Source organism: Primulina eburnea, chromosome 8, assembly GCF_022965805.1.
Source record: "Primulina eburnea isolate SZY01 chromosome 8, ASM2296580v1, whole genome shotgun sequence".
Taxonomy (NCBI): Eukaryota; Viridiplantae; Streptophyta; class Magnoliopsida; order Lamiales; family Gesneriaceae; genus Primulina; species Primulina eburnea.
Window position 1 is genome coordinate 7859823 of NC_133108.1, and position 25851 is coordinate 7885673.

Sequence of the window (25851 nt, forward strand, 5' to 3'; positions counted from 1 at the left end):
CAGTTGGCACAGTGGAAGAAGAGAGATGAATCCAAGGGCAGTGTCTTGTATACAGTCAGCGACGGTATTGTGAGATACCGAGATAGGATATGGGTTCCTAACAGTGATTCTATCCGAGCAGACATCTTATCAGAGGCCCATATGTCCCCGTACTCCATTCACCCTGGGAGTACGAAGATGTACAAAGATCTGCAGCTATTGTATTGGTGGCCAGGGATGAAGAAGGACATCAGGCGTTTTGTATCCGAGTGCCTGACTTGCCAGTTAGTGAAGGCCGAGCATCAGAGACCAGCAGGTTTGCTCAAGCCTCTTCCTATTCCCGAGTGGAAGTGGGAGAACATTACCATGTACTTTGTGACCGGATTGCCGAGGTCAGCCAGAGGATCGAATGCCATTTGGGTGATTGTAGATCGTCTTACCAAATCAGCGCACTTCTTGCCTATTAAGACGACTTTCACCATGGTTCAGTATGCAGAGTTGTATAACCGGGAGATAGTCCGACTCCATGGCATTCCAGTTTCTATCGTATCCGACAGAGATCCCAGATTCACTTCCTCATTTTGGAAGAGTTTTCATTCGACTTTGGGTACGAAGTTGCTGTTTAGCACAGCTTTCCATCCGCAGACAGATGGGCAGTCGGAGCGAGTTATTCAGATTTTGGAGGATCTTCTTCGCGCTTGCGTCATTGATTTCTCTGGGAGTTGGGAGTCGAACTTACCATTGGTAGAGTTCACCTATAACAACAGCTTCCAGTCTTCCATTGGTATGGCACCGTATGAAGCTTTGTATGGCCGTAAGTGTCGATCTCCTGTTCATTGGGATGAAGTAGGAGAGAGAGCAGAGTTGGGTCCAGAGATTGTTCAGCAGGCAGCAGAGGTAGTAGCCAAGATCCGTGATAGGATGAGGACTGCTCAGAGCCGGCAGAAGAGTTATGCCGATCAGCGGAGGAGAGACTTACAGTTTGCAGTGGGCGATCATATCTTCGTGAAAGTGGCACCTATGAAGGGTGTCATGAGATTTGGGAAGAAAGGGAAGCTCGGTCCGAGATTCATTGGACCGTTTGAGATCCTCGACAGAGTTGGGACGCTAGCGTATCGTGTGGCTCTTCCGCCGAATCTGGCCGGAGTACACAATGTCTTTCACGTCTCCATGCTGAGAAAGTACATGGCGAACCCTTCGCATGTGCTGAATTTTGAGCCGTTGCAGCTTACTCCGAACCTATCTTATGAGGAGAGACCCGTGCAGATCCTAGACAGACAGGAGAAGAAGCTTCGGAACAAGCTTGTTAAGCGAGTCAAAGTCCAATGGCTCAACCATTCAGAGGAGGAAGCTACATGGGAATCTGAGTCAGAGATGAGGGAGCGTTACCCCGAGTTGTTCGGTGAGTTCTAATTTCGAGGACGAAATTTCTTTTAAGGGGGGGAGGATTGTAGAACCCGTAAATCAGTAGACGTATAAGCCATGCATAATTCTAGATTTTTAAATTTAATTAACTTCATTGCATGATTATTTTTTTTTATGCATTTATTTGAAGTTAATTATTTGTTTATTCAGTTCAGTAGTTGATTTTCAGCATTTCAGTTATTTCAGTGAAGCCGGACCGGAGTTGGAGTTTTGAGATAGAATTTAAGATTCGAGAAATATTTCCAGGACTTACTTTAGCTAGCAAGTAAGTTAATTTAAGTTAAAAATAAGGTTTGAGGATTTATTTTAATAACTTGAGGTGAGTAGGAAATTAATTCAATTAAGCTCCATTTATTAAAGGTTTTATTTACTAAATTATTTAAGGGATTAGTGAGGCTTTGTAGAGTTATTAATTATCAACTAGATAACAAATTTTCCCCTTCATTTTTATTTCATTTTTCGGCCACCCCCCTTGGAGATGCAACAAATCCTTTGCCAACTCATCTTTGACTCATTCTTGATTAGTTTGAGTTGTTAAACTTTTTAATTATTTTGTTCCACCTTAATTAATCAATGTTAGAGCTTATCCTAGACTAATTAACCAAGCATTTTCGGCCACCTCTAGTCTAGATGCATCCAAGAATAAATTTCTAGAAAACCAAAATTCAAAATTCAAAAAAAACTAGTAGACTTGGTCCTTGATTCTCCCATTTATTTTGGCAACCACTCCCTCACTCCCATAACCATTTCTCCCCCTCTCCATTTTTCGAAAATCAGAGGAGAACCAGAGAGAAATCGTGACTTATAGCTAGGAAGAAAGGCTAGAGAAAACCGAGAACTAAAGAGAGCAAGAGAAGCCACTCCGTCTCCGTGCCGTGTCGTCGTCTCTTCATTTCGTTGTTCATTAAAACGAAACCAAGGCATGTCTATATTCTTTTCTAAACCTCAATAAAGTCCTATATTATTTTATAGCATCAAATGGTCTCGATTTTTCAGCAGGAAACCGATTTTTGACAGCAACATCACTTAAAAAAATTCTGCACAGTTTTATTCCTTGTGCTCTTCACGGTTTGGCTTGTTTTTGTGCATTCAGGTGGTTGGCTCGACTCCAGGCTCACCAGGCTACATCTAGACACATACTAGGGTGTGTCAAGACCGTGATGGTCCATTAAAACCAGCCCCATACATGTCAGAATTCAGAAATGACAGCAACCCTCCCCCTTGCATCTTATGAGTTTCGAAAATTTCAGTTTTGCTGTCATAGGAAGAGATCTGATCTTGGCTGCCCCAGGGGCTTATAGCCATGGTTAGATCACTTCCCTAGCACGTCTAAGACGTGACTAAGTCGCCCTTTTGGTGGCTTGGTCCATGGCTCCGCGGTTTGTAAATAAAACGTCACAACAGCCCCTCCCCTTTCTTGGCTCTTGAGTTTTGACAGCAGGTTTGCATTTCGTTTTTGCGGCTTGGTGTGGATCTGGTTCGGCCTTGTGCCCTTAGCCACGGTCCATACCACACCCCAAGATGTCTAGGTCGTGCCACGGTAAATTAATGGCCACTGGAACGACGCAAGATAACCCACGAAACAAGAACAGCCCACACTCCCCTTCTCGGCCCTTCATTGTACAGCACATGCATTTCGGTTTTGGTTGCTTGGTGTGAATCTTGGTTGGCCTATGGCCCATAGCCACGGTTCATACCATGCCCCTACATGTCTAGATCGTGCCATGGTCAACCAAATGGCCACTGGAACGACGCAAGACATCGATCAAAGCAAGACACTACACTTGCACAGCTGCTGGAAATTACAGCAACTTGTTGTGTCGATTAGGAGGCTTGTTTGAGTTCTTGGTTGGCTTTTAGCCTATGGACTTGGACTGGACAGTGCCCCATTGAGTTAGGAAGGTCATGTTTTCGACCGTTTGTGATTCGGATCATTTTTGAGGTCGTTCGAGAATTTACGGTGCGATGTGCCAAATTGACTCTCGAAAGAGCGTTTCATGTTTTGGCCTCCATTTCACCTAGATTTCGACCCTCATAATTTTATGAGCATAAATTCATAATTTTAAACGTATTTTAATCATGACGTCACGTTGGTTCAGTGTTGGTTCGGGTTGGTTTAAAGTCATGATTAAATACGAGGTCGTTAGACGTAGTTGTCGCATTTTAGAAATTTAATTGCATAAATTTGCCTAAGAAAAATCCATTGCATATTTTCATGGAATTTTTAGGTTGCAGCGAGCCTGGGGACGATCCATTCCAGTTGGTAAAATTACAGGATATTTTCATTATCGTCAGTTAATTATTTTACGTGCATGAAAACAGAAAAATGATTATTTTTTTTATTTATGCGATATGGCTTGTGGTTCATTCACTATGTGGGAGCATTATTATTATTTATACGGTCGCCAGTGACCGCTCAGTTCAGGTTGGTACCATCGGGTCTTCAGTGACCGCTCAGTTCAGGTTGGTACCATCGGGTCTTCAGTGACCGCCAGCTCAGTTCCAGGCTCCCCGGTAGTCAGTTACCGATCAGTTCAGCTTAGTGCAGTGGCCACAGGCGTAAAACATAATCTCAACAGAAAAGTTTTATCAGTTATTTCAGTGCAGGCTCCAAGGAGCAATTATTTTCACTGTGATTATCAGTTCAGCATGCACGTATTATAATTGCTCAGTACAGATTATTTTCAGCATGTCACATGGCATGATATTTTATCCCATGCATATTTTACTCCAGATTTTTACTCGTTACCTGCGATATAAGCATGCTGAGTCTTTAGACTCACTAGACTTGATTGTTGTAGGTACTGATGAGGTCAGGGCCGAGGGCGGGGACCAGTGAGCCAGCTTGGGTCGGCAGTAGTGGCACCCGAGGACCTCAGTGCAGCAGTGTTTATTTTATTCCGCAAACAAATTTTTTATCAGTCATTGGATATTTTTTTTAAATTGTTATTGTTGGCAAACAATTATTTTCTTCCGCTGCAACCTTTTTGAAACATTGAACTTGATTCACCAGTTGATTTTATGAATGAGGCCATTTAAATTCTTTTAAAAAGAAAATTTTTAATTTTCCGCAAATTTTAAAGCAAGAAGTTTTAGGGCCTTTACATTTCATTTGGGTATTTCATAGCATCAAAAATACTAAATTTCACAATCTCCCCGTCGAATTCGACGGAAAGAGTACCCTCTTCCACATCAATTTTGGTTCTAGCTGTTTTCATGAAAGGTCTCCCCAATAGAATCGGAGCTGAAATCGCAGCGGAGTCTTCTTCCATTCGCAATATGTAGAAATCCGCAGGAAATATCAATTCTTTAACCTGCACCAGAACATCCTCCACAACTCCTTCAGGGTAAGCATTAGATCGGTCAGCTAATTGAATCACCACTCTAGTTTCTTTTAAAGGACCCAAATTCAGAGCACAATATATTGAATAGGGCATGACATTAATGGATGCACCTAAATCTAGCATGGCACGCTCAATTTTCAGATTTCCATTAACACAAGGCATTGTAAACATACCTGGATCCTTGCATTTGTTTGGCAGTGACTTCTTAATAACCGCAGACACACTTTCCCCCACGCTTACTTTTTCATCACTTTTAAACCTCCTCTTGTTAGTGCACAAATCTTTTAAAAATTTAGCATACCTTGGAATTTGTTTGATGGCATCTATAAGAGGAATATTGATCTCCACCTTTCTAAAGGTTTCCAACACTTCTTTCTCGTAGTCCATTTTTTTGGATTTTTCCAACCTGGAAGGGAATGGAGGAACAACCGCATTAGAAATAGTAGATGAGAAAGACTTAGAATTTACCTTTGGTTCTTTCTCAGATTCTCCTTCGATCTCTTCATTTGTGCTTTTTTCTTCAGTATTTTTTGTTGGTGAAGTGTTCTTTTGGTCGATCTGCTTCCCACTCCTTAATACCATGGCACTTGCATTTTCTTTTGGATTAGCTACCGTTTGCGACGGTAGTTTTCCAGAATTCTGAGCTTCCAACTTGCTGACTGATGTAGCGATCTGAGTGATCTGAGTTCCTAGATTCTGAATACTGGCCCTCGTTTCCTGTTGAAATTTTTGAGTGTTTCAGCTAAGGCCTTTACAATTTCGTCTAGAGACATACCTGAGTTGGATGCTTGTTCTGGTACGTGTTGTTTGTTCCAATTTTGCTGTGGATATCCTTGTTGGCCTCCTTGATTCTTATAGCTGAAATTTGGGTGATCCCTCCATCCTGGATTGTAGCTATTAGAAAATGGATCATATCGACGTTGGGGCTGTCCAGGAAATCCACCAATCGCATTGACTTGTTGCGTGGCTTCCTCTTGTAGTGACGGACACATATCTGTAGGATGTCCCACCATAGCACATACACCACAAGCTTTTACCTGTTGCACCTGTCCTGCAACCAACTTTTCCAAAAGAGATGTCAAAGAATCTAACTTTTGGTCGATAGGAGTAACACTTACCTCATTGACTTGTCGTGGAGGGTTGTCTTGTCTAGTACTGAACTGTTGTGCGTTGGCAGCCATGTTGGAGATTAGAGCTCGTGCCTCTTGAGGCGTCTTGTTCACCAATGCACCTCCACTTGCAGCATCAATCATGTTCCTATCAAAAAGTGAGCGGCCCTCGTAGAAATATTGGACTAATCAGTGATCAAGGAACCCACTTTTGCAATCGAACAATTGAAGCGTTGTTGAAAAAATATGGGGTGCATCATAGAGTTGCCACAGCCTATCATCCACAAACAAATGGCCAAGCCGAAGTTTCTAATCGAGAGATCAAGTCTATCCTGTCAAAAACAGTCAATCCGGGAAGGAAAGATTGGAGTCTCCGTTTAGATGATGCACTTTGGGCTTATCGGACTGCATATAAAACACCAATAGGGTCGTTGACCACCAAATTAATTCCTACTCTTTTAAATAAAAACGAGTGTAATGGTGAGTAGGGTCGAATCCACAGGGAACGGTTGACCAGAATGGAACTGAATCAATTGGCATTCTACAGACACATGGGATTCGAACCACCGTTTCCCCCTCCGCAGCAATAGATGATGTTTCTTCACGATGCTCAACATTTTTCAGGGGAGTTCTCTAACTTCATACTATTTTATCGTTATAGTTGAGCATCTATTTTTTGTCATTGAGGACAATGTCAAGTTTAGGTGTGGGAGTGTTTGATGTGCTGTGAGAAGTTTGACTTCCTTGTGGGATGTTTGTTTTTTTTTTTATTTGATCTTTAGTATTTCGATTTAATTTTTCTTCCAAAAAAAAAAAACAAAAACAAAAACAAAAAGAAAAAAAGAAAGAGAAAGAAGAGAAGTAGACGAAGTGAAAAAGAAAAGAAGAGTAACAAATAGAAAAAAAAAAGAGGGCTCTTGATGTTATAATGAGGTTGAAGATGTTATTATTTGGATTCAATTGATTTTGTGAAAAGTGCATATGATTTCTTTAATTTCATAGCTCATTGTTCCCTTTTACCCTACCTTACCCCTAGCCACGTTACAACCCATTTATAGCCCTTTTTGTTTGTGTATTTTAATTCATTCATTTAGTGGAAGGATGTGATATATTTGCAAGCTTATGGTAAAACTTTTCAATGCATTTGACATGAGAGTTTGTTGATATATATATCCTAGACACTAATGAGCGGAATGAGCGAACCTTGTGCGGAGTTGTTAAATCCCATGCATTTTACTTTCTACACATTCTGATTGCAGTAATTGTTCATGATGTTATTTTGTGAGATGCTCTGGAATTAAAATGTCTTCTTGCATGAAAAATGTTTTGGATAAGTAGAGGAAGCGGAAGGAGAACGAAAATTGAGATAATGAGTTGATCTATTTTATGCTTGAGGACAAGCATCGTTTAGGTGTGGGAGATTTTGATAGGCTAGTAATAGTTAATATTTTATTTTCATATTTCCCGTTATTTTTAACCTCCGATATGTTTAATTGACACATTTTTGTGTAATTTTATTGTAGGAGGAACTTTTACGGTCTTGGAGCAAAATTTGAGTAAAAAATGCGATGTTTATCACATTTGAAGCTTCCAAGATAGAGTTTGAAAGAGAATGGCTCAACCAGAAGAAGTCCTGGAATAAGGTGTGGCCACGCCTTATGACGATACTTCAGCTGCCAAAAAGAAATTGCAAGAAGGGAAAATCTAAACAAAATATTATCTATTATTTTATATTTTAAGAACTAATTAGGGTTAATTAAAAGTAGTGGGCTTTTAGCTTAAGATTTTTTGGACCCAAGAAAAATTCTCTTCCCCACTCTCACGTGAAAAAGGAGGCGGCAGCTTTGAATTTTTCTCTCCAATCACCAAATATTCCATCCTCGTGAAGGAAAGAAAAGGCGCAGGATTTCCAAATTCTCCCAACAAAAAAATAGTTTGCATTTATTTATGTTTTCTTATTTAATTTTCATGGATATTGTAGATCAAATTATGCTAGGCTAATTTTCTTAGTCTGATTCAAGGGATATTCTACTGTTTAATTTTACCACTTTGAGGTTTTTGCGCTTTAATTTATTATTCTTGTTTGCCCAAATATTCGTTGATTTATGATTTAATTATATGAATGTTATATATCAATTAATCTGACAATTTAATTTGATGTATGATTTTCTAATGCTAATCATGAATTCAGTGATCCGTAATTGTCATGAACGATTGGTACGTGAGTAGCAATAGGTTAGATGTGTTGTGCTATCATAACAGGTGTAATCTAAATAAATCGACGGAACTAGATTTTTTCAATTGCAGCTATCTCGATTGTTAGATTTTAGGATTAACTGTTTTCACGAAACCTAAATGCTATCTTTAATTAATATGGAACGCTATCGTGCCCAGTTGATTATCGGTAAGTTTTGACTGGATGCTGGGTTCGGTCAATTAATTTAGGAAAACACAAGAATTTTAGCGGCTATCCCTATTATTCTAAGGTTAATTGTTTGGAATAACATGAATAAATGATTGGTTAACCGATGAACAGTGAGATAATTAAATAGTAGAATCCCCTTGAATCAGTATTTTTCTCGTATTAAATTCTTCAATTTATTCTCGTCGATTAATTTTCAATTCTAGATTCATTACTTTTCTTGCTTTATAATTTTAGTTTAGATTATTTTATTTAGTAATTATCAAAACAAATCCCCCCTTTTTTATTTTATTATCAAAAGAAATAAATCTACTGTTCCCTGTGGATTCGACCCTACTCACCATTACACTCGTTTTTATTTAAAAGAGTAGGAATTAATTTGGTGGTCAACGACAGCACACCAAATTTTGGCGCCGTTGCCGGGGACAACTAGCACATAATTGCTTAAATCTCTCCCAATATTCGTATAATGTCTCTCCTTGTAACTGTCTAATCCCACAAATGTCTTTCCTGATGTTTGCTGCTCGCGAAGCTGGGAAAAACTTTTCCAAAAATTGTTGTTTCATATTATCCCAAGTCGTGATCGTTCCAGAGGGCAAGTAATAGAGCCAATCTTTAGCTTTGTCGGCTAAAGAGAATGGAAAGGCTCGCAGTGAAATCTGTTCCTCTGTGATTCCTTGCGGTTTCATGGCTGTGCAACCAATATGAAACTCTTTCAGATGTTTATGGGGGTCTTCACCTGCAAGACCACGGAAAGTAGGCAATAAATGAATCAAGCCAGATTTTAATTCAAAAGTAGCATCAGTAGTAGGGAATTGAATGCATAATGGTTGTTGAATAACATTAGGATTAGCCAACTCCCTGAGTGTTCTTTGAGCTTGTCCTGCCATTTCTTCTTTGTCACTTTCAATTCTTTCAACTTCAAGATCAATGTCCGATTCGCTTTCTGTATCGTTGGAGTTAAATGATGCGTTCGAATCAAGAGATGATGATGATGATGGTTGCTTTTCACGCCTTAATCTTGCTTCTTTTCTCAATCTTTTAGCTGTCTTCTCGATTTTCGGATTGTATTCGAGTTTACCTGTACGAGAAGAACGAGGCATAAAAAAAATAAAAATAAAAAAAATTCAAAAGAAATTAACCTTGCACCATTCCCCGGCAACGGCGCCAAAATTTGGTGTGCTGTCGTTGACCACCAAATTAATTCCTACTCTTTTAAATAAAAACGAGTGTAATGGTGAGTAGGGTCGAATCCACAGGGAACAGTAGATTTATTTCTTTTGATAATAAAATAAAAAAGGGGGGATTTGTTTTGATAATTACTAAATAAAATAATCTAAACTAAAATTATAAAGCAAGAAAAGTAATGAATCTAGAATTGAAAATTAATCGACGAGAATAAATTGAAGAATTTAATACGAGAAAAATACTGATTCAAGGGGATTCTACTATTTAATTATCTCACTGTTCATCGGTTAACCAATCATTTATTCATGTTATTCCAAACAATTAACTTTAGAATAACAGGGATAGCCGCTAAAATTCTTGTGTTTTCCTAAATTAATTGACCGAACCCAGCATCCAGTCAAAACTTACCGATAATCAACTGGGCACGATAGCGTTCCATATTAATTAAAGATAGCATTTAGGTTTCGTGAAAACAGTTAATCCTAAAATCTAACAATCGAGATAGCTGCAATTGAAAAAATCTAGTTCCGTCGATTTATTTAGATTACACCTGTTATGATAGCACAACACATCTAACCTATTGCTACTCACGTACCAATCGTTCATGACAATTACGGATCACTGAATTCATGATTAGCATTAGAAAATCATACATCAAATTAAATTGTCAGATTAATTGATATATAACATTCATATAATTAAATCATAAATCAACGAATATTTGGGCAAACAAGAATAATAAATTAAAGCGCAAAAACCTCAAAGTGGTAAAATTAAACAGTAGAATATCCCTTGAATCAGACTAAGAAAATTAGCCTAGCATAATTTGATCTACAATAACCATGAAAATTAAATAAGAAAACATAAATAAATGCAAACTACTTTTTTGTTGGGAGAATTTGGAAATCCTGCGCCTTTTCTTTCCTTCACGAGGATGGAATATTTGGTGATTGGAGAGAAAAATTCAAAGCTGCCGCCTCCTTTTTCACGTGAGAGTGGGGAAGAGAATTTTTCTTGGGTCCAAAAAATCTTAAGCTAAAAGCCCACTACTTTTAATTAACCCTAATTAGTTCTTAAAATATAAAATAATAGATAATATTTTGTTTAGATTTTCCCTTCTTGCAATTTCTTTTTGGCAGCTGAAGTATCGTCATAAGGCGTGGCCACGCCTTATTCCAGGACTTCTTCTGGTTGAGCCATTCTCTTTCAAACTCTATCTTGGAAGCTTCAAATGTGATAAACATCGCCTTTTTTACTCAAATTTTGCTCCAAGACCGTAAAAGTTCCTCCTACAATAAAATTAGACAAAAATGTGTCAATTAAACATATCGGATGTTAAAAATAACGGGAAATATGAAAATAAAATATTAACTATTACTAGCCTATCACAATCTCACAATGAGATCCTCCAATCCCATCTCCTTCCTTTTGTGCTTCAAGTAATTCTTGAAATCCTTCCACAACGAAGGGAGTTTCTCGATCATTGCAGCAACTTGGAAAGATTCGCTTAGACTCATTCCTTCCGCATGAATCTCGTGCAAGATAAGTTGTAATTCTTGCACTTGACTCATGACAGATTTTGAATCCACCATTTTGAAGTCCAAAAATCTCCCAACAATGAACTTCTTCAAGCCCGCATCCTCCGCTCTGTATTTCTTATCAAGCATATCGCATAGTTCCTTGGCGGTCTTGAATTGGAAATACACATTGTACAATGCATTGTCAAGTCCATTGAGGATGTAGTTCTTGCACAAGAAATCACTTTGGTTCCATGCATCCAAAGCAGCCCTCATGTTGGTATATGTCTCGTTTTCAGCAACGGTGGGAGGATCCTCCTTCAAGACCCTTGACAAACTCAAGGTTGTGAGATAGAAAAGCATCTTTTGTTGCCATCTTTTGAAGTCCGCACCAGAAAATTTCTCCGGTTTCTCTCCTTGTGCAATGGTTGGATGTTGTGTTGTAGATGAAGATGCCATTGAAGTTCTTCTTGCAAATGATCAAAAATCCGAAATTTTTCTTAAGCTTGTTGTTTGGGGTATTCAAAAATGAGGGAAAACAAGAAGAAAACAATGAAAATGGCTTTGTAGAGGCAAGTGTTGAACACTTTCTCCTTAAGAAGAATTTGCCCTCACAATGTGCTAGAGTTTTGTGGCAATCTTCTCCCAAGATACAACTACAACACTTGAATAATGAGCACTCAAATATTTTTAGTTCTTTCACAAAGAAATGGATGAACTCTCTCTTGAAGAAGAAGGAAGAAGGAGAATATGCTTATGATGTTATTATAAAAAAGTTTTTGATTTTGAATAATCATGCATTTAATGATTTTCAAATGAAAAGACGTGATCTTTCATTCATAGGAATGTCTCTTGGCCATTGTAACTGATCACACACATCAAACAATGCCAAAGAAATAAAAAAAAAACGTCTGAAAATTTCGAAGGGACGCGTCCGTGCGCACGCTGCCGAGCAGCACTCGGCAGCGCCTGCCGAGCGCTCTCGGGCAGGCGCGCGTGGCTGCGCGCAGACACGCGCGGCCGCGCGCCTGCCACTGTCTCGGCAGGCGCGCGCGCGGCTGCGCGCATGCCCACGCGGCCGCGCTTTTTTTTTTCCGTCTCTTACACGTTCCGACTACTCGATTTATGTTCTTTCAACATATGATGAACTTTTTCAAGTTTTATTCAGAACAATCGAACTTAATATTCGTTCATTAAGCTTCGTTTTTCTTTTCGAATTTTTCCAAATCAAACACATTGATTTACTTGCTTAATTTTCATTAATTAAGCATCAAAATTCCAACAATTCCATCCTACCCCTGGTGCCTGCAGGGGTACATCCAAGGGCCGTAATTTTTTCTGGCCCAATTTTTTTTTCCCATAAAGTGGAATCTCAACCATTCATATGGGGTGTGGGCACTACCCCCACACCCAAGATCGAACGAACCCCATGAGATTGGTTTACCTTTCTCCCCTTAAACTTTTCGAAATATGATTGCAATAAGTGTCATATTCTGCAAAATAGTTAATTATAAATATTTATTGCTGTAAATGGCTTGTAATGGCCGTTAACTTGATTGTCACAAGTCTTTCAATCTCATTATAATTAAGGTGTATAAGTAGTTTGTCCATCATTTTGCTTATTTGGTTTCCTTGAATTTTTGAGTATGACATACACTTACGATATCATGAATTCGGTTCTTCACGTATTTTCTCTGAATCATGAAAGTACACGGCACGGATTTTGTTCAGGATAAACTGGGACTTTGATACTACTTGTTGTGAGATGAAGTTATGGTGGAGCAGAGCTCGAATATATTTTAATATATTGTGGTCAAATATAAGTTTAAATTAATAATTTAAAAATTAAATAAATAAGTGTAAGAAATTGATTCATAAATGCAGCATTTTGTGAATAAAAATCCCAACAAGATTACTTTGAGCAGTAGTCTAGTTTTATCAAGATGACCTCAAACGTCAGTTAAATTTAATTTTGTTCAAATATAAAAATAAGAAGGGTATTCTGCTTGTTATATAGAAAGGTTCCACATCCATCACGTTTGTTTGTCATGATAACCAAAAAAAAAATAAAAAAATAAAAAACCGATTATATTTAAATGTTCATAGATCTCTCTTGAATTTTATTAAAATTAACCAATAAATATGATCACTTTTAATATTATATACATCCTCATATTTGCATTTTTCTTACATTGAGCATTTTTCTTACATTGAACTTCCTAAAAATGTAAAATAAATACAAAATTAATGTAAGATAAACACAAATTTAATGATGATGTTTGTAATTTTAGAAGATATTGGATTTATTTGACAATTTTCATCTCAATGAGGTAAATGTAACATTTAAATATAGTTGAATTTTTTTATAACTATGTCAAACCTCGGGGAGAAAATACTTGTCGGGATGCTCGAACGAAGGACTGTTCCTTGCTGCCGAACCGTGATTCGAATGATGCACTGTATGTGCAGGATAAGATATGAAAAATTCTTAAAATTGAACCAACTTTGCTGTTCTTGGACAGAACCTTGGCTCAATATCTTGGAAGGTCCCTTGCTAAAAATGATGAAGGAATTGTAGCAGACAGTGTCCCTTCTTCCAGCTAGTATGTCCGAAAATTTGTTGTGTTTTGGAGAGGATTCTTGATGTAATTATCCTTATATAAAATCATAATAATCCTGGGATTACCTGGACAAAAGCCCGGATATTGGAGTTAAAAAAAAGCATAATACGGGGCATTTTACTTGTGCTAAAACTTTGGACCTATGGCCTATGGGGCCAGTGAGGTTACATAGCTCGCCAAGACTGGACCTGTTTTGGACAAGTGAAGAGGTTCTAGCTAGACCGATCTATTTGACATTCATAATTCAACTTGAAGGGGGAAAATAAAATTTAGTAGATGTATAACACACTAAATTGCAAAAAAAAAAATTTGTACAGAATTAATGCAGAGGTCTATAGTTCTTTACATTTTCACAATGCGAATTGAAAGTCCGTAAATTTTGTGAAGGTTATATAAATCTAGAAAGGGGTGACCATTCATGGGATAATGATTTATAAATACATGCAAGAAAAGAAATGCAACGTTGTTAAAAAAAATGCAACGGCTTAACTGCCCCAACTATTAGGTAATCTCAGGAAAAAAAAGCCATGCAACGACACGGTCACACGGCCACCAGCAGTATGTTCATATATGCGAAAGCTAGTCTTCTCGTGCGGCACCTTCTTGTTACTGGTCAGTCATGTAATCTCAGAACAACATCATCACAAAATGTTCTTCGGTTTACATCAGGCCCATCAAAAACTTGTTTATGGCCACTCTCCTCTGGGCCCTGGCGTTTTTTTTTTTTTTTTTATGTTAGTGTTTTTTCAATTTCAACAATAGAGATTGATGCTAGCAACATTTTGTGGCCATGCCAAGTTTTAGAAAATGACCAGAATTTGGCCTCTGCAAATAAAAGATTTGAACTTGGATTCTTCAATTGTCACGCCTCGAGCCCGGACCCGCTACTGCCTGACTGTACAATAGGCCCCTATAGCAACTACTTCGTATTCGTTCTCGTTTTACGAAAATGATTAAATCTGACATTTTTAAGATGTGGGACAAGGGTATCACAATCACCCCTCTTTCAGAAGGACGTCGCGGCTTGACCCCTCGATACACCAGCACTGAGAATCTAGATGTAGCTCCTACAGGTTCAAGAAATGGCTCCCGTCATGTAGCACTTTGCCCCGCAGGTTCAAGAGGTGGCGCCCAAGGGGGGAGGATTGTCCAAGCCAAAATATGCCACTCAAAGGTTAATTATCTAACCGATGTGGGACATTTAACACACCCCTCTCACGCCCAGGAATGAACATCTGGAGCGTGTAGTTTACAAATGACCCAATTATGGGCAGAACGGGTGGCCTAATTATAGGCAGTCCAACACATAACGGTGAAACCCGGGCTTTGATACTATGTTAAGATTGAAACTTGGACCTAACTCAACCCCAAAAACTAGCTCAAAGGGGGAGGATTGTCCAAGCCAATATATACCACTCAAAGGTTAATTATCTAATCGATGTGGGGCATTTAACATATATCAAACTTTTTTTGATTTATTCTGGATATCTTTGTCTTCATGATGATAGAAAAGACAGGACCTTGATTGTTAAAATGAATCAGCCTTTGTCCAGGCCAGCTCTGGTGCTCCTGGATTCAGGCATACTCATTATTACAGATGTAAGTATCCGACTGACAAAAATTCTTTGGCAAATCTTTAATTTTCCTACTGACACATTGCTACCGAGAATGAAGCTTGGGTGGGACTCAAAATCCGGCAGGGGGCGTGTTCTGACATCATGGAGGACATCGAAGGATCCATTAAAAGGTAAAATCGACGCTGGGTGTGGGGGCACTGCCCCCACACAATATCAAAGGCCCAAAATTCACTTCATGGGGAGGGGGGAAAATAAAAAATAAAAAAAAATGGGCCAGAATTTTTTCTGGCCCTTGGATCTACCCCTGCAGGCAGTGCCTGCAGAGGTAGGGTCGAATTTTCCCCATTAAAAGGTGAATTTGTGTTTAGAATTGAATCGACTGAACCACCTCAGTTGTTACTTGAAAAGCCAAGATTAGTCAATCTAGGTGGGGTCCCTGGAATGGACATATTGGATTTATTGGCGCCTAATTTAGAAAGAGTAATCATGTATTCAGTCCTATTTATCATTCCAGTTCTGAAGGGGTTTCTTTAAAATATGAGACAGAGGATGAAAAAGTTTTACTAAGATTGGTGGCGAATCAAATCGTTATAACACAGTTTCTTAAATGGGAAAATGGTTCACAAATTTGGGTTCCAATAATCAGAGGCGGATGCACATTGGGGCTATATTGGGCTGTAGCTCAATCCACTTTGTTTTTTTAATACTTAAGTTCAAATTTCAGTCCTTTTACCAATTTCTTAGTCCAGTCCAGCCCAGTGCAATTTCGGCCCACCTCAATTCTGAGACGTTACATGTAAAATTAATTTTATAATATTATAATATTTCATATCGGGTACAAAGCTAAATTAAATCATGATGTTTTAAAAAAACAATTTACATCACATATTACACATAACCAATAATGCTGCGTGGATTTCTTTCTTTTCTAAAAAGTAATGACAATCTCTATTTTTTATTTTTTAGTTTAAATATTTTTTTTATAGTATTTGGATATAACTTTTAAAATTAATATAATCGAAAAATAAATTGTGTATACTTATCACATGAATGATAAAACAAAATAATTAAATGATTCCTTTAAAAAATAATAATAATTAAATGATTGGTTAAAGATATTGAAAACGAAAAATCTGATAATTACACGCCGATTTTATATTTTAATAAATAAAAAATAATGAAAAATCAATTTTAAAATTTTAATTTGTCCGAACCTGTGATAATAATAATTCATTTGATTTATATTAAAATGAGAATCAAAATATAATTATAAAAAATAGTGAGAGACTACACTGCAATTTTGATATATGAATTAAAAAAAAAATAGAAAAAAGACATAGAGAAAAAATCCTAAGTTGGAATTGAACCTACAAACTTGATAATTAAAAAACAAATATTCTATCCGTTGGACTACATATAACTTACATTAAAGTTTTCACATTTTATTAATATATATATATATATATATATAATTAATAAAACAGACAATGACGCCAAAAGTTAGTTATTCTAAGTGTCTCAAACCCTCCTCAACTCTTATTTCTAGATCCGTCCCTGCCAATAATGGCTTTGAATAAAGATATCAATGATAGGTATGGCTCATGTGGACCTTATGGAGTTTGTAACCCAAACAATATTCAAGGGTGCAGGTATCTGAAGGGATTTTCAGCCAATCGTCTATTGACAGGCCCTAGATAGATCTCATGAATGAATAGAATGAGAAAATTCACCCTGAAATGTAACAACGACAACGATGGATTTGTCAAACACGAAGAACGGAAATTGCCTGATAATTTCACAGTCTGCATGGTATGGCTCGAGCCCTCAGCAGTGTGATGATATCTATTTAACGGAGGGTGTTTTTATGGCTTGCACTAACATAAATATATAAATGGAAATGGTAGTAAATGTGTCGTGTGGTCGGATAAATTGCTTGATATCAGATATTCTAGGAGATCCACTTTATATTCGTGTGGCACGTGAAAAACCAGGTATCTATCTGCTTCACTTATTCTGTCATCGTAATCTTGGCATATTGACTGAATAACAAAATTTTGTCGTGATCCGGTGGCTGTACTAGTACCACATTTTACATTTATTAAGTTGCGATAAAAGGTTAACGAATCATAGTAAATTAAAGTTACCGGTCTAATATTGATTATTTGTAGCTGTAATAATTGGAAATCATCAATTTATGTTTCAGCAGATGCATATATTTTTTTCCAAATCCCATATTTGATTTGGTATGAAGCTGAATGGCTGTCTTCATTCAGGCATTAAATGATTTTCTGTTTTTTATGTTCTTGGCTGTCTTCATTCAGGCATTAAATGATTTTCTGTTTTTTATGTTCTTGACCAGAATCAACTTCTTCATCCAAGAGGCACAAAATGTACACAACAATTTCCATCCGCATTCTTTCTGCATTTTTCTGGGCAGCAGCCTGGTGCACCAAGTACTTTACATCGAGTCCGAAAGAACAAATAATCTAGGTGCACGAAACATTATCAAAATTCCTGAGTTCTCTTTGGTTAATTCCATGTTGGTGTCATAATGTTGTTAATCATTGGTCCTATGCAGAAGATGATCGGGTAAACAACCAATCTCTACAAATTCAAGACGAACGAGACATACAATTATTTGACATGAACATGATTTCTGCTGCTGCCAACAATTTTTCCCTCGCTAAGATTGGGGCAGGTGGTTTTGGTCTTGTTTATATGTATCTCTTTTGTCTCATTATGAAAAAAAAGTGTTGTCCAAAATCGTTTAAGGCTTGTGTTTCATCATTTATTTGTGACTCATGCATGCACATGGTGAATTAACAAACGGGCAGAGGATAACACTGAAGAAGCTATCTGAATTTTCTCGCCAAGGGGACGAGGAATTTCAGAATGAATTAACCATGACTGCAGGCCCTCAGCACCGTAATCTAATTAAGCTTTTAGGGTGTTGCACGCCTGCACCGAAGGAGATGACAGTGAAAGGTTGTTTGACATAAAAGTACTAAACAAATGGAGATTGTGTGAATAGATGATATAGGTGTTATGTGTAATGTTGTAACAATTTAACATAACATACAACAAAATAATATAATTTATCACACAATTAAACTTTTATTAACAAAATAATACATAATTAATCATTCACGAGTGTGTGCGTTGGCTCATGACAAAAGATTCATTAGAAAAAAATTTTAATTTACAAGAAAATATCAGTGAATAAAGAATAGTTAACTCCCTTAACAAAGTGAGAGAGCAAAGTGCATCAATAACATTTATCAAACCAAATAACCAAAATAGTGGATGCAATGTTTGTGAAGCCAAAATCCTCTTTGATAAACACCACTCTAATCAATAAAGTGATTATTGTGCATGAATGTCTTCAACGCTCCACGACAATATTTCAATATGCCTTGACTCTTAGCTCTTATTAAATTATCAATGTATGTGCTTGATCCCTTACGGCGTCTTAAATGTTGTACTTCATCCATCGATCAAAGTATCTATCATTGATTATTTATGAGCTTTCTTTGCCCTATTTTTTATTCCTTGAATCGAATCCTATAAGATATGAAAACAAGAGTTTATTATGAAATAAACATTTTTAAATAAATCTATCATATCTAGAGTTTATCAAAGATCTCAATAGCTTAGTAAGGAAAAACTCTATAATTTAATATATGCAATACTATCAAAAAGGAAAATATAATTAACATTTTTTCTAGAGTTTATCCAACTCCATCGCTGAGCTCATCTGTATCTCCTTCTTCCATTTTTTCTGCTGCTTCAACACCTGCACATGCAGATTCTCCTACTCTTTTTTTTTTTTTCAGAAAGGACCGCCGTGTTTAGAGGTAAGTTGTATTCGGCTACTTGAGCTTTATAATGAGATATGAGCTATTTCACATTGCAGATTTACTTCAAGTCAAACTCAATTTGATTTGTAGAACAGAGAGAGAAAACACAATAAAACCAGCAGCGGCAGATGAAGAGTCCGTGTTGCCAACATCAAAAGCAACACCAGTAGCAGATCAGGGGAGGTCCAACTTCATATTACCCTTAAAGTAAGCTGGGACAATCTTCAGCGTTTCACCAACATCATAGAGATCCTCATCAATATCTCTTATAAAACCTTGAGATTCCAAAATTTCATAGATTAAAGATGGAAAAGGCAACTTCGTTGATTTCGATCATCTGTCAGCAAATTGTAACACAGTCTTAAACACCAATTAACTTACCAAATGGTTTGGTAACCACTGTAGTTTTTGTGGAAGGAGCTCAGTTTTGGATCTTAGTCTTGGGTTGAACTAGATAAAAAGAAGTCAGATTCGCAGTAGATAGTTGCTTAGGATGGTCTGGATATTTTGTAATAAAACCTCCAGTGAGGGCATACGTAACTTCATCAATGTCAGGCGACATTTCTTTTTCATTGCCTGCAGAAGTATTATAGAATGTATTGATGAAAGATCGATTGAAGTTGTACACCCGATAGCAGACAAACACACCTCCGTACTTCACTAATATCTCATCACTCACACTGGATCAGATATTGGGGTAGAATTCCAGGGCTTGTCTTCGCAAGGAAGGAGCTACAGTGTTCATAGTTAACATAAGTCTCCGAGTTTTGAAAAACTCAATCAAATTTTGCCTTCCCTAGACATCAGCATCAACATTTTTCCATCAATCAATCATCGATTGATGTAAAGGAGGTGCAAAACAAGAGCAGCTTCAGAATAAAATTTGTGAAAAATGACTTACTCAAGTCATAGTCTGCAGTATCGATGTTGTCCTTGGTGTCGTCAACATCTTCCTCAACATCAGGACCAACATCAGCAACACTACCTTCTTTCATTATCACTCTTTTCATTCTCACTATCAGCGTCATCATTTTCATCCTCTTCTCCAGAATACTCGTCAGAATCAGATTCAGAACTAGAGGTAGATTCATAAGATTGTTTATGGCGTTTGTCGTTGAATTCCTTCAACATCTCTTTGTCAGGATCTTTAGCCTCTGAGGTGGATTTCTTTAAGGCTTTTTCTTCTTTCAGGAGCATAAGAAACTCAGTCAGCGACTATTCATCCTCAGTAAGACCAGTTGGTTCTTCAGAAACCACGGTTTCTTTCTCGGTTATAGTTGGGGGCGTGCTCTTTTTAGCAGCAACAGGTCTTGTTCTTGTGTCCAACTCAAAGTATTCGTCATCGTAATCATCTCCAGACGGGAAGTCAGGATCCTAAAGATTAGCAATGGATGAGGATGCTCGAAAATTTTTAGATGGGACAAAATCAAGGTCATACCTTTCTTGTCTTTTCGATCTTCTAGGCTGCAGAGCAACATCTGGGGGATTCTCCACATATATTTCATCACTCGCCTGCCCATGGTCAATTGTTTCAATAGGGATCAGGTCCTCGGAAAACACAACCAATTGAAGAGATTCAATAGTAGAGGGTTTTGTAGGAGGTTTTGCCACACCGGGTGGAACACCTCCACGTGCCGCAATTTGGCTTCAATTGTCTTGAGGATCATATCCGATTCTAGTCGTATGTGAGATGTAACAAAAGATTACTGATGAAAATTGCGATAAACACAACAATAATTTGTGCTGAGAACAAGAAAAGCAAGGTCAAATAGAGTTGGAATAGATAGACAAGTTAATTAACGGTGATAAAATTATACAATTATGACAAACATTTAAATGATATGACTTCTAACGGTAACAATTTTCTTGCCAAAAACATGCTCATTAGCAATCAAGTTTTATTTTTTACCCAATAGTAACAATAGTTGAACTGGTGCGAGTATTTTTCAAGAAAACCATCCAAATTCAACTCCTCGTCGACTCGACACATTATTTCACCAGAAATCAATCAAGAATATTCTAAATCAGGAAGATTACGTTTCATTCAAATGTCACAATTTCAAATCCGATAACTTATTGACCGGGATAAAATCACATAACTATTAACATGCATGACATAATTATGCCTAAAATTTAATATATTAAAGAAATTTCAGACATGTGATCTAATTTTGAGTTGTTTATACGCGATGTTGACAACATCTCCCAATATCAATTCCAAACTTTATCTTACCATGATTTGTAGGAATATAATCAAGAAAACAATTCTAGAAAAAACATGTCTATAAATATGAGAATCATATGCCGCGCACAAATGTGGAGAGATAGAAAAAAATACTCACACAGAGAAGAATTAAGTAGTAGAACTTTGCATATTTGAAAATTACTGTTATTTACAACTATGTTTCCGTGGTTGTTGGAGACATCTTAAGACAACACTTGTGAAAGTGTTGGTTGAAAATTTCATTTTGTTGCTCCAGTTTTTGACACATAGTTTTTGCATTATTTAGTTATTCTATTGTTGTTTTTAGATTGCAATTTGATTCTTTGACTTGTTAGGGAAGATAGTTTTTTCATAGAATCACTAGTATTGGTTTTGTAAACTCAATTTGTTTTTCTTAGTGATTATTTACCCTGAGGCATGACATAAGTATTTATAATTGTGCATAATTATCTTTAATGTTATTTTTTTGTGTGCTACATTATTCTGCTGCTTGTTGTCATTGACACACACAACATTTCTATCTTTATGTTAAACAAAATTTCTTCACTCAAGAAATATCATATAGATACTGAATGTCTGCACTTCGTAGAGTATATTCTGAGTTATAAACTTGCAACGTTCATATTTGAACGACTATAATATATCGTACTGAGACTATAACAAAAATAACACCCGATGTCAGGTGTCATTTGTCTTTATCCCAAAATAGGACAGGAAAATAAATTACTGGAATATTGATATAAAACAGTCATAATAAATTTTTGTTTCTGCCGAAAACATTATCTGAATCATATAATTTGTTGATGCGTCACAAACTTCAAAGGTACATATTTTAAAAACTTTAGAATGATTAACACCAAAAAATATTAAATAACTTACATTTTTTGTATTTCTTTCTCCATTATTATGGGTAGTCTCAAAAATATTTCCACAATTTTTTATCATGTTCATTGATTAAAATTTGGGTTATTTTATTAAAATTCAGACGAAATCTTAGTCGATCGCGCAAATCCATTGAATCATAAATTCATTTCATAAAGCAAAAAACCAATTATTTATTCATTAATTGATATATCTTTTTATATAGAACATAAAACTTACACAATCCAGTTATCATTAATTTCTAGATTTTCTTTAAAGAGCAAATCATTCCCAGGGATCTGATCATCGAGTATGTCTCTTGTTAGACGATCTCACGAATCTTTATATGTGAGACGGGTCAACCCTATCGATATTCACAATAAAAAGTAATATTTTTTCATGGATGACCAAAATAAGATATCTATCTCACAAAATATTACTCGTGAGACCGTCTCACGCAAGTTTTTGTCCTGATCATCTACCCGGAGTTCGATGCTACCATGAGTATCATGATTATATATGCATCGAATGATTTAATATTATATCTTTTTATATTGGATCTCATATATACAAATTATTTTGGGTCATTAAATACAGAGTTAGGACACTGTCCTTTTTCACAATAAATCCCTAAATCACATGCAACACCACCATATGATATTTATTAGTGCTTAAAGAAAGACATTTTTGTTTATGAACACAATTGGGGAAATATGTCACAATTGTTGATTGGTTTCAAGGACGGAAGCCTAAAGTTTTTCGTGTCACAAACGAGAGGTCGTGCTAATTCACCCAACTATCCAATATCGATCGGCTCGCAAGAAAAGCCTTTACATTCGACATTGGCACATGAAAATTACCCGTGGATACTACCATTGGATCGGAGAATATATGTGTCCAAGAAAGTAGTGGGTTGAGACCACATCTACCAAAAAATTGAAAAAAAAAATAGTATTCTCTTATCATCTCACTCTTTTTAGCCCACTCTTTGCTGACTTTGCTTCATTTTGAATCACATTCTTGTCTCGGTACGCATCTACTATTTCCTTCGTATGAAACTTACCATAACGCATCTCTTGGCATTGTATTCCTCCTTTTACGACTAATTTACGGCCAATTCTATCCTACACCAGGTGAGTTACACCTCATTTTTTATAAGCTAAGTACTTTCGAGATTTAAGTAATTGTATTTCTTATATTTTATAGCATTTACAATCGCTGCAGTAATTTATTAGCATTTATAAATGGGTAGAACATAGAATGTGTTATAATATTTAAATTTTAAAATATTGATTTTTGACATTTTATATGATTCTACCACACAAATAATATTAAATATCAAACGTAAAATTTTAATATCAAATAAGAACTTCACATAATTTTAAATATAAAATTTGAGAATAATAATAATAATATGACACATGTTATATACATGAAACAAAATTAGTCGGACGATTAGTTTGGTTGATTACGGTTAAAGTAGTGTCAAATGCAATAATAGTAATAATAAAAAAAGACACGTGTAAGGAAAAAATAATGAGGTATAACTCACTTAGTATAGGATAGAATTCACCCTAATTTACTCATTGTTTGATAATTTTATTTAATAATATTGAAAAAAATATATGTCACCACCATTTGGTTAGAATGACAAACATTTACCCTTCGAAGAAGAGTCGTGAGTTCAAAGTCATGTAAAAGCCAAAAAATACCCCCACTCTAACAAATGTAGTAAAAAAAAAGGAAAATAATTCATTAACTTAAAGTTAATGCACTAAGACAAAAGTTTGACAAGTCTATGACTTAAAAAATTCAAAATCGGGCCAAGTTAGTAGAACAAAAAATTACTTTTCTTATAAACAAATATTTGGAAAAATATTGAAAAATCCATTAAAATGTTCATGTTCTAGAAATACATGAAATAAGACGCTTTTAGTAATATATTTCTTAAGAAGATTTTAGAGAGAAAATGTATTCATTGTGAAATGATATGGTCTTTCATGTGAAAATCTAGTAGATTAGATTGGTATAAAAGCTTTATTCCAAGCTAGCTAGGATAGGATAGGAAAAATGATGGCATAACATATGGATAGATAAAAATTAGATGTGATATGACATGATTGTGGTGAAATGTGACGGTTAATATACTATATTTTTGTGATGAATTTGGATTAATATATTTTACTTTGTGAAAAATATTGTATATTTAAAAAAAACAAATTAAATCACTCTTCACTCTTCGCCGTCTACGTGTGGAAATCATATGCAACATTATCCGAAACATTTCTAGTTAATGAGTTGTTCTCCTCTCAGCCGGTTTCTTCTCATCCCTCTTTGGCATGTTATATTCTACAATAACTTTAAAATGCTCCATTTGTCACAGTTAAAACATTATTGACCATCATCTGTATGGGTCTTTTTTGTAATTTGGTTTAGTAAATTTAGATTGATTCTTGCACATGAATTAACCAAATTTCTTAACGAACAGAGACATAGTCTTATTGCTTAATTGCTCAGCTGATTTTTTAATTGGAATTTTCGACCGGAAGAGTCACTGTGGTTGCAACAAGAGCCTTGGTTGGTTGAGGTGTAGATGGTTCTTCCTCAGTCCGAATTCCAAGTTGGAACTCATATGTTTTGAGATCAGCGAAAAGGTCATGAAGTTCTAACTTGTTTAGATCCTTTGATTCTCGAATAGTCACCGTCTTTACATCCCATTCTTTGGGAAGGGCTCTCATTACTTTCAAAGCAATTTCTCGATTAGAATATTCTTTACCGAGAGATATAAGTTCAATAATGATCAGCTAAACCGTTCATCAAACTTAGAAAGAGTTTCTCCAGGCTTCATTTTGAAATTGTCAAACTTCTGGATAGCAACAGTTAGTTTATTCTCCTTGGTTTGATCGCAGGCCTTCACACAGTTACGTGAGCTTCTCCCAGATCTCCTTCGCTGTAGAACAAAATTTTAATTTTAACAAACATATTTTTATCCAAAGTTTTGTAAAGGATACCCTTTGTCACATTGTCAAGATTTGTCTTCTTCTTCTTATCTTCAACAGTCCATTCTGATCGATGCTTTTCCACCATCTGTGGAGCACCTTCAGTTACAACAACAGCTGGATTGACTTTTAGAATTTTCATAGGACCATCTGACAACGAGCTCTACTTGTGCATGCTTCAACTTCTTCATTTATATAGGCTAACATACCAACGATCTACAGAGTAAATGTGACATAAACTTAAAACGTTTAAAATGATATGTCACTATCAGCTGTTGTGCAAACATTTAATATTCTATTTACTTGTGCAACTTTGAGTCCCGTTCTTCTGAAAAATTGCTGCTAGATGTCATGTTTATGGTAAATGTTAGCTCCATCAGAACTAGTAGGATATTTGAATAATATTTCAATTTTTAGGATAATGACAAAAATATCTGGAGGATAAAAATCTTTATCGGGACTGGAGCAAGACACGGTTGACTTGTAGTGGTACAACCAATTGATCCTGAACTGGTTAGAGAATGTTATTCATTAAGTGTTCAATAAATAGCTCCTTAAATGAAGTGGTTGAAGTCTTTAAACAGCCGGTGGGAAAACATCTAACGGTTGAAACTCTTCAAGCTGCTGAGATGCTGCAAGCTGTTGAGATCTAAGCGGTTGAAGCTTTCCTGTTGTATAAGAGATATTGTGGCTGTTTCCTGAAACAGTTAGGTGTTATTTTGATCTTG

The 25851-nt window shown here is 36.3% G+C and overlaps 1 protein-coding gene across 1 annotated transcript; it reads right to left on the reverse strand.

Moving 5' to 3' along the window:
• Nucleotides 1-4505: 4505 nt before the first annotated feature.
• Nucleotides 4506-9431, reverse strand: LOC140838962 (uncharacterized). The gene is made up of 5 exons (XM_073205592.1): nt 9422-9431; nt 8716-9360; nt 5867-6042; nt 5524-5742; nt 4506-5465 (listed from the first exon to the last, which is right to left on the reverse strand). The coding sequence occupies exons 1-5, from the start codon at nt 9429-9431 to the stop codon at nt 4506-4508; spliced, it is 2010 nt and encodes a 669-aa protein (XP_073061693.1).
• Between the last annotated feature and the right edge of the window lie 16420 nt (nt 9432-25851).

Bases quoted from the DNA above. Each gene is read 5' to 3' on its own strand.
- LOC140838962 (XM_073205592.1), bottom strand. The intron at 5,743-5,866 runs GTAAGTGTTACT...GACATCCTACAG, and splicing joins CTCCACGACAAGTCAATGAG to ATATGTGTCCGTCACTACAA. The intron at 5,466-5,523 runs GTATGTCTCTAG...AAATTTCAACAG, and splicing joins AGAACAAGCATCCAACTCAG to GAAACGAGGGCCAGTATTCA.